At 38.9% G+C, this 9,267-nt stretch overlaps 1 protein-coding gene across 1 annotated transcript in view; it reads right to left on the bottom strand.

Moving 5' to 3' along the window:
- parp4 (poly (ADP-ribose) polymerase family, member 4) overlaps positions 1-8,662 on the bottom strand; it is a 20,506-nt gene extending 11,844 nt beyond the window's left edge. The window contains exons 1-28 of the mRNA XM_083536849.1: positions 8,518-8,662; positions 7,953-8,080; positions 7,541-7,736; positions 7,105-7,198; positions 6,933-7,011; positions 6,717-6,815; positions 6,460-6,618; positions 5,812-5,949; positions 5,493-5,651; positions 5,169-5,320; positions 4,948-5,079; positions 4,723-4,821; positions 4,435-4,618; positions 4,165-4,312; positions 3,874-4,016; positions 3,501-3,632; positions 3,319-3,405; positions 2,998-3,162; positions 2,777-2,820; positions 2,595-2,673; positions 2,324-2,461; positions 2,050-2,239; positions 1,532-1,602; positions 1,234-1,421; positions 832-931; positions 575-745; positions 359-442; positions 158-238 (exon numbers count right to left, since the gene is read on the bottom strand). Coding sequence (XP_083392975.1) covers positions 158-238; positions 359-442; positions 575-745; positions 832-931; positions 1,234-1,421; positions 1,532-1,602; positions 2,050-2,239; positions 2,324-2,461; positions 2,595-2,673; positions 2,777-2,820; positions 2,998-3,162; positions 3,319-3,405; positions 3,501-3,632; positions 3,874-4,016; positions 4,165-4,312; positions 4,435-4,618; positions 4,723-4,821; positions 4,948-5,079; positions 5,169-5,320; positions 5,493-5,651; positions 5,812-5,949; positions 6,460-6,618; positions 6,717-6,815; positions 6,933-7,011; positions 7,105-7,198; positions 7,541-7,736; positions 7,953-8,078 — 3,438 coding nt within the window. The 5' untranslated portion in view covers positions 8,079-8,080; positions 8,518-8,662. The remainder of the gene's footprint in view (positions 1-157; positions 239-358; positions 443-574; positions 746-831; positions 932-1,233; positions 1,422-1,531; positions 1,603-2,049; positions 2,240-2,323; positions 2,462-2,594; positions 2,674-2,776; positions 2,821-2,997; positions 3,163-3,318; positions 3,406-3,500; positions 3,633-3,873; positions 4,017-4,164; positions 4,313-4,434; positions 4,619-4,722; positions 4,822-4,947; positions 5,080-5,168; positions 5,321-5,492; positions 5,652-5,811; positions 5,950-6,459; positions 6,619-6,716; positions 6,816-6,932; positions 7,012-7,104; positions 7,199-7,540; positions 7,737-7,952; positions 8,081-8,517) is intronic.
- Positions 8,663-9,267: the final 605 nt, after the last annotated feature.

The raw sequence follows: 9,267 nt of genomic DNA, 5'->3' as shown, positions 1-9,267 counted from the left end.
ATAAATTTAACCCTAATTAAAAGAGCAATTCTTATGGCACATTTCCCCGTGTTCCAAAAACCACATCATAATAGGATTTAGATTAAAAGAAAGGACTAAAAGCAACACATTTATTAATTAACTTTAATATCAATAAACCTCAATCTACAGTACAAACCTCATGTTCTGCCTCACTAAAGCCAAGGCTGCCATCCTCATAGTCTCTGATGATTGCTCTTGCTGTTAGCTTGTGAAGGAACTAAAAGGTAGAAACATAAACACTCGCTTTTATGCACAAACTACAGGATTTTTTTATTTGCAACAAACTTTAGAATGCTTTATTGAGTAATTCAGCAGTATTTAATACTTAAAATCTTACTGTTCCTTTAGACTTCTGTAATTCTGTAGTGGAAACCATGGTCTCAATTTTCTTCTTTCCCCTCAGTTTACCAAACAGTGTGGCCTAAACCAAAGAAAAAAACCTCTCAAGCTGAGGACCAGGACAAATATCTGACAAACATCTACAATGGTTTAATAACCGAGAAGACAAGGTGCATTTAGCAAATATAAAAGTGAAGAATTGACGCTGTAAGACCTGGGTGCAGTGCGGGACGAAGCCATAGACCAAAGTGTGACATTCACTGAAGAGAGCACGGAGCTGTGATGGAGCCTGAACAGGAGGGGGCGCTGTGGAGTTAAACCTCTGCCACTTCACAGTCACAGAACTACAGCCTGGTGATACCATGCACCGAACCTGAGAATGCACCTACAACAGCCAATCAGCAACGTCTCAGCCACATGTTACACATAAACACCTCAAGATTCATCTGAAGGTCATGGAGCGATGCTCACCTTCTCAGCCCAGGTATGTTTCGTCTTTGTGTCAAAAAACTCATAAGTTCCTCCACCTGCCTGAGCCAGAGCTCTCAGAATGTAACGGTTAGCTGTCAAGCTACACACAAACACAAGCAGATTTTCAGATTGTTACTACTGCTGGTCACTTAGACAATATAAGACATAGTGGAAAGCACAATGTTTTGCCCCCTTTTCAATCATGAGTGTGAGAAAGGTGCTATAAGTTGAAATTTGAATCATTATTACAATGTTACAAGCATCAATTTTTAAACGCTTCCCTGTAGTGAAACTGCTGATTTGGGAAATACACCTCTGCAAACGTATACAACATCTGGACACATTCTTGTGTTCAAAAAATATATTTCTGCCATTAGCTCCAGAAAGCTGCTGAGTGCTCACCTGAGGCCGCAGGTGAAGAGGCGTGTGTGTTTGACGTTATCTCGCACCAGCTGCAGGGTTTCAGGTTGGTTCTGCACATGTCCATCAGAGATAAGTAACACATTTCTGATTCTGTGTGAAGGAGGCAGCAGGCTCAGGGTGCGCAGAGGTCTCCATAGCTCAGTGCTTCCACCAACCGCAGCTGAGGTCTAATAGTAAAATTGCAGTAAAAACAACATAAATTCACATCCAGCTATGCACTTAATTGACATAAAAAAAATTGCATGTACATGTCAAGTATTTGATTGTAAACACTGACCATAATGAATTTCTTGGCTTCTTCAAAGACGTCCTCCAGCACATTTGATGAAGGAAAGGCCTCTTTGTAATCTAGACAACAACAGTGGGAGAACAAAGATAATGATCTCTCATAACAAGAGACAATTGCTGCATCCTGGATGCATGTAGAACATTTTCCTAAAAGATTTTATTAATAAAACATGCAATGACCAATTTATCTGAAACAGTAGCAAAATAATGCTCAATACAAACATTTTATTGAGCATTATTTTGCTACTGTTTCAGATAAACAACCATTATGGATGTTTCCATAATTTGTATTATATATTAATTAATATATAATACAAATAAAAAATACACAGCATAAAGTGTATTATTGAAACATCCATAATGGTTGTTAACGAATGAAATAAAGAACACTACTAAATATATATTTTACAATGACAAATCAGTTAAAATAAATAGTTTATATATTAAATTATATTTAAAATTAACTTAATAATAAATATTCTTTATTCTTCTCTATAGATTACTAACCAGAGCCAAAGGAGATGATGTTGACTCTTAGTGAGCGATCCAGTGAATTAAGCACTTTCAGAGCAACCCTGCGTGCGTTCTGCATCGCATCTCCTCTCATGGACTCTGATGTATCCAGCACTATGATCACATCACTTACATCCAAACCACCACTGGAATAAAAGTATGGATAAAACACCAACATGCAGGCCTGCGAATGTAAAGCGATCAGAGTCAGGGGTTAAAGACCGATGTGCATGTTTTTATCAGTAAAACTGAACAAATCTTATTTCACCTCAGTGTCCTTTTCTGGATGTTTCTCCACCCACATTCTGGGCATATGCATCTGAAACAGAGTTACGCTGATCCGGAAGCCATCAGTGCTGAGAGTCTGATCTGGTAATGTGCTTACTACAGCCATACAATCTGTCCTCTAGGAGAAGGAAAGTAAGAGAAATAAATTGACTTCTAACACACAACATACAACCATCTCAGTAATATTTAACAGTAACAAAACCAACATTATATGTACAGTCCAACTTAATGAACAAAAATTAATAATGCACCTTGATTTTGATTTGATGAGAGCACTCCAGTTTAGTGATCTCTATAGGCATCTCAATAGACATGCACAGAGAGAATTCTCTACAAGAAAATAAGAATATATATGGTATGGGTAAAATTATAATTTTGTGGATATACATAGTAAAATCAAATGGTACAAAGTTGCCTATGATGCAGTTCTCACCCCTCTGGCTGAAGCTCATTCACGCAGACCTTCTCAACAGTCGTCTGCAACAAAAACGTTCGAATTATGAGGCTTGGGAAAAATATAAACGTTTTAAGATCTGATTTGCACCCGCTTTAAAAAGAATAAAGGCTGTCTCCACTTTATGCACACAAGTTTACTAAAAAAGCACACACACACACACACACACACACACACACACACAACGATTCCTGTTGTACCTGGGTTCTCTGGTTCAGTGCTGAACTTTGCTGCCATGGAGCCACACTGCCTGGCAGGGAGAAGACGATGGTGCCTGCTCTCACAACTAGTTCTGTGATGAACGTTACTTTGATCAGCACTGTCGCTCCAGGTGGCAGGTTTCCCACACTGATGGTAAACACGTCCTGCAGCACACACAGATATGAAAGCTCTTTTACACACAGGATTTTAAACAATAATAAAAAATGAATAAGATTAACACACAGAGAATCCATTCAAACTGAGGATTATGTGTATATGCTATGTATATATATAGATATTTAGCAAACAAAGAGACGCACTGGTGCATCCTGGTCCATCAGGTAGGCTCCATGACCTTTCTCTATGGCCTGCTTGTATTCTTTACGTGCCTGCTCCTTCTCCTTTACCTGAGAGAATGAGAGACAGAAAGGGGATAAGAATAAAGTGTACTAAGTGGAATAATGAAAATTATGAAAATAAAATGTAGTCAGTGGAAGGCCACCTTTCCAATCACATGCTTTCCATTAATAAAGGCTTCAAAACCGCACACTGCTGCTGTCTCTTCTAGAGGGAAGACATACTTTGCTTCGATAGGAACACTGCTGGTATTCGTGTAGGTCTGGAAAATGACAACCTGTTAACAAAAATGAGGAAAACAAAGTATTTTATAAATGATATGATTATGATACATTACAGCAATCTATAGGAATTGTGTTTGTATATCTAAGGCTAGAGTTTTGTTTTTAAGTGGGTAAAGGATAACAATGATGATTTACTGCGAAACATATAAGGCTGCATTTCTTTGAAATAATCTGGACCTGAAAAAAAAATCTGTGTTATATACCAGTCAGTTATGTATCAGTGTAATACTTTACCTGTGAGATAAGGTCCAATAGCTTACATCTCACATGTACAGCCTTCAGGGGGAGCGTCTGACCATTACTGTCCAATAAACCAGCTGTGACCTCCTCCAGAGGGTTCTTAGTCTCGGCCAAACCCTCACCATCATCACTGGGCACTAGAGGATTAAACCAACATCTGATTACAACGTCAAGTCTGCATTACATCCAGTGGATATAAGATATACAGTAATCATGCTATAATCATATTGTCCGTTAATGTGATCCAATTACACAACATCTATAACGCTTAATGTAATTACTCACAGAGGAGGGAAGATGAAGAAAAATGTGGAGGTGCTAGTGTCGTGTTAACATGAGGCTGAAAGTCCTTCACTTCATCTTCAGGTAGAAAATATTGAACTACATATTTCAGCCTAATCTGGTCTGTGTTATACACCACATATTCATCATCCTGCAACACACACACACACACACACACACACACACACACACACACACACACACACAGAAAACAAAAAGTCATATAAAGCTCTAAAATGGTCCCAGAGAACTGATTTCACACAAAAGCGGTACCTCAAAATCAGAGTGTGTTTTTTCTGTACGGCGAACTCCATGCACGCTGTTGTAGCCCTCAGGGGCAGAGGTCAAAGTGAAATCCCTTTTGTCCAGGTCTTTACACTGTCCCAGAGCCACATCACACACCAGCAGCAGCCGACAACCATCATTAACACTGGGTTTTGAATACTTGATTGATGTGCTGAAACACAGAACAGACCCTGAGTCAGAACACTTACTATCGCATTACACACTTCTGTTTGATCATTTGTATAATTTCAGATAAAAACATGAGAAAACACTGACTTTAGCGAGTCACTGAAGTAGATGCCACTTCCCAGATTCCCAATGTCTGTTCTTTCAACCCCATGCTGCTCTACTCCAACCCTGGGCAGTAACAGACCCCTGGGAGGAAAAAACATTTAAAATCGCTTTGAGGTACTGTGTGTGTGTGTGTGTGTGTGGGTGTGTGTGTGAGTGTGTGTGTGAGTGGTACATGTGTGTGTAACAGAACACAAAAGAGACTCTCACCGAGACAGGATTCCCACCAGGCTGCTGGAAGCAGTGGAATGGAGGAGAGGCTTAATGTTGTCGAGTTCATTCCTAAACATAAGAAGCTCTGTCCCTCTACTGACACGCAGTATCTTCTGGATCTGAGCCGGCCTGCAGAATTATTAAAGATGTACACAATGTTGATTTCAACAAAAACAGGAAACACTAAACAATCAGGAAGTTCGTGGTGTACAAAATACCTATCCTGCAGAAGATGGGAGACAGACAGAAACTCTGGGCTTTGAGATGGCACCTGCTCAATACTGCACCTCAGAGCACGATATTTCCCCAAAGAGGACGGAAAGGGGTTTCCCAAAGTCACCTCCGTCACGTTCAGAATATCTCTGATCAGCTGGTAGTGATCAGATAAATCAGAGTTTCTAAAACCATGACATAACACTTTATCGTTCTCAACAATCACTAAACAAAACCGAAGGTTCTTTATCACCAACATCACCATTAACACTGTTTTACAACATAAACTGAAAGACAGAGTGATTACAGAAGATGAAAGAAGTGATTACCTGACAGAGATCGAGTTTCTGGGACACCAGCTTGGGTACTGATTCTAGCTCCTTCATGCTGACGGGTAGCAGAGTGTTGACTTCCTTCAGCAGATCCTTGACTTCATCCTCATTCTGAGTCTTCTGAACCTGCAGCAGTAATCCTTCCACTCTGCTTACCTGCAGCAACACACACACACACACACACACACACACACACACACACACACACACACACACACACACACACACAGAGGTTACACAAATCTGTCATTCTGCAGATATTTTTCCTTTAAATGTATTCTCCTTAATGTTTGATGTAAGACTTTCCATGTCTTACATCATTGAGACTGATGCTGGTCACTGGGACGGTCAGGATACCGCTAAGTGAACCGAGAGCTTCTGTCCAGATGAGTTCCAGAAAGACCCCCACTTCCTGTAAGACTGTACTGCAGTTCAGCTTCTCCTCCAGCAGGAGCTGTCAATCACACACAGTTCAAGAGAGTCAGCAAATTAGTCTACATACATAAAAAAGTATTAAATAAATTTGAATCTTTAAATATTTTGCTCAATATAGAATCGTACTGAGTAAATCAGTAGTGTAGACACAGCAACAACAACAAAAAAGATGTCTGTATTACTTTAAGATCAGCACAATGTAATCATGCAGTACAATCGTTACATTGATATATATGATGGAATAAAAGACTGTGCAAAATATCATTTCTTAACAAGAAATCCTGCATTTACTAATTTATAATAAGTCTTAATATATTTGCACTGAATAACTACAAAATATGACCTGAGAAGAATCTTGGGACCAAAGTAAAGTTAGACATTATGCAGGCTCCAAAATGTAACAAAAATGCAAGAACTTGCATTCAGCAGTTAAAATGTGAAATTTTGCCTCTGACCATCACTAATCCATCTCTAATATCATTAGTGTCTATGTAAAAAACAAATACAAGTCAGATTGTGTCGGACCTACCTGCTGAAGACTGTGAGAGGTCAGCTTTTCAGCCCATGGGGGAAGTGATTGTGTCTGAGTGAAGCCTTGGACCTGCAGCTCATTGCTCAGCATCAGATACGCCTCCACAGCATCCTCAGAGCTACAGCTGTGCACCTGCTTATCACACACTACACTTTTCTGCAACCACAGAGAAGATGCCAAAATCATCATGCCAAAAATGATATCAGTGTATACTATATCAATATACAGATTATTTTATATTTTGATGACTGCACCTCTGCCTCATGTATGATGGAGCTCACAACACGATATTGCCGTCCTGCTTGGCCTTTGGTGCTCTGAAGCTCCAGAACTGACCAAGTCTTGGCCTGAGCCTTAAACATATACATGTGGATTGACATTAAAGTTTAGGCTTCTGCCTGCTGATCCACTGCTCATAACTATTGTGTGTGCTTAAATAACATTTCTACATTGTTTATTAGTAAACTCACCTTGGCCAAAATGGAGTATTTTGCAACTTGGAAATCGGGAGGAAATTCTGGAATATCGTGATCATTCTCCTTGTACAATCTGCAGAGTAGAAATTATAAATATAAACCATGATTTCAGTTACAGTGTATAAAACCTTCTCCACCTGAATAACATGCTGTGAATTCAACACACCTAAACCGGCCCAGGTATGCGCCATCCTTTACCTCAAGCTCTGGTTTTTCATGATAAATGCCAATGTTTTGGGGCTGATCTATAAACTTTAGCCCTGTTAGGAATTAGACAGAAGTATTCAGTCATTCATCATTAAGACAAGTCAAAGTTCTGTGTAATGTTTCACCATTTACCACAAGACCATTTACATAACAGCTAACAGTGACTCATAGACTCACCTCCCTACTTACATTAGTCACATTCCAGGAAAAACAACATATAACATTTGCAAATAATACAGATCAACCTGTCACAGTTACAAACTGCTCTTTTGTTCTGAACACTCCCACTGGCCTTTTTACGTTTCCACAACCATCAAAACGCAAACATCTCTAAATAAACACTTCTATATCTGCAGTCATAAAGACTGATATATGTAAAGTCAACAGTGTAATACCAGAGAATGGAGCTGGTTTTGGTGTGAGGTCTGAGCTCGGTGGCTTGAAGACATGCTCTTGAACAGGTAGAAGGACTCCCTTCTCCAGGCAGCTCCACAAATACTGTACACTGACCACGGGTATCTTGTGTCTCTGAGCGTTCCTCCACTTGCTGATGCTTATAGTCTCCAGGCTGGTCGCAACCACAAACGAACTCTAGATGGGAGAAAGTTATGGAGTATAGGTCTGATTTTGATTTCGCAACACATCTGCCAACACTTTCTATTTTTTTTTTTTTTTATGGAAATGATCACAGGTCACACACTTTTTTAATTTCAGATCCTATCTGCTATATAATTACTGATTCATTCAAAGTGAATAGATATCCGAATAAGTAGTATGATTACAAAAATAAAATAAAGCAGGATTTACCTTCTGGTTCACTACATAAGCTAGATTTCCCCCATTGTCCAAAACAGCAGTCATCAACTTCTTTTTCTCTTTATATGGGACATTTTTTAGGTCTAGAACCACAGAGCAGTCACTGAATACAGCCATCACTGTAAGAGAGACACAGGAAAGAGAAATCAAATACACAGTTGTTGTTTGTTTGTTTTTTACCAGTGGCTTTGCACTATGCTGTAGTTTAAGAAGCAGCTCAGGAAATGAAATGAGGACAAGGCTACATAAGAAATCGCTCACTACTACACTAAAAAGGTGTGCTACTGTATGTTCAAAGGAAAGTGTCGGATTGGGACGCGGCCAATTTTAGTGCGCTTTTTGCGGGCCTATAAATAAGACTTGACAGGGTGGCATTCATGGTGTTCATAACAATTTCGATCTTTAATAACTCTAATATCCAGAAAAAAAACCCTTACTTCGATAATAGAGTGATATTTAATATATATATATATATATGAAAAAAGGAGACTTTAAAGTAATGCATATCTAGCAAAGTGAAAAGTGTGCTTGTATTCGAAGTAAAAAGCTGTCTTACCTTGCACTCGTAAATATAAACCAATAAAGATTGTAAAGCAATACAGATTTATTCAGACGCAGACGGAACTGAAAGAAGAAAGTGGTGTTATTAAACATGGAGTGACTTCCCGGATTCCCCTACGCCACGCCCCCTGAACCGCAGAACCAATCACATTCACCTGCTGCCATCTCATGGTGAGTTTTATTATAACATCACCATAACACACCCACAAACACTTGATCAGCAGCCTAAATAATAATTTTAATAATCTTTAATCAAAATAATATTCTCTGCTTCTTTTTGTGCTCTTGGTCTTTGGTAATTGCTGAAATTAACAACTACATTTAATACATAAGTGAATCTCCTAAATTCCTAGTTGCCACTGCTGGGCCCTGTGCTGATTCCAACTTCTCAAAATCAGATATACAAAGAAAGGTTTGTTACTGGGCTGTAATGTATTTGTAACCATTATAGACTCCCAACTTTGTCTCATTTTAATGAAAAGAAATTGATTTTTGCTTTCACTGAGGGGGGAAATCTGTTTATCCAGAGGTGTAAGGATTGCAATTTGAGGGTCTTTGTATTCAATTGCATTTTTTCAAAACATACAAAAGCACACAATGTTCTCACTTAAAAAAAAAAAAGATAGCATCGCTTTTTGTGTTTTTACATCAGTGACTTATCTTTGAGTGGTATTTCTGATCATTCAAGTGTTTAATGAGTTTACACTGATTATCAAACGAGCAAAGGCCAAAAGGGCAAAGTCTA

This window comes from Silurus aristotelis, assembly GCF_946808225.1.
Source record: "Silurus aristotelis genome assembly, chromosome: 3".
NCBI classification, from domain to species: domain Eukaryota; kingdom Metazoa; phylum Chordata; class Actinopteri; order Siluriformes; family Siluridae; genus Silurus; species Silurus aristotelis.
The sequence above is the reverse complement of the archived record's forward strand: the minus strand, read 5'-3'. Positions and strand labels throughout refer to the sequence as shown.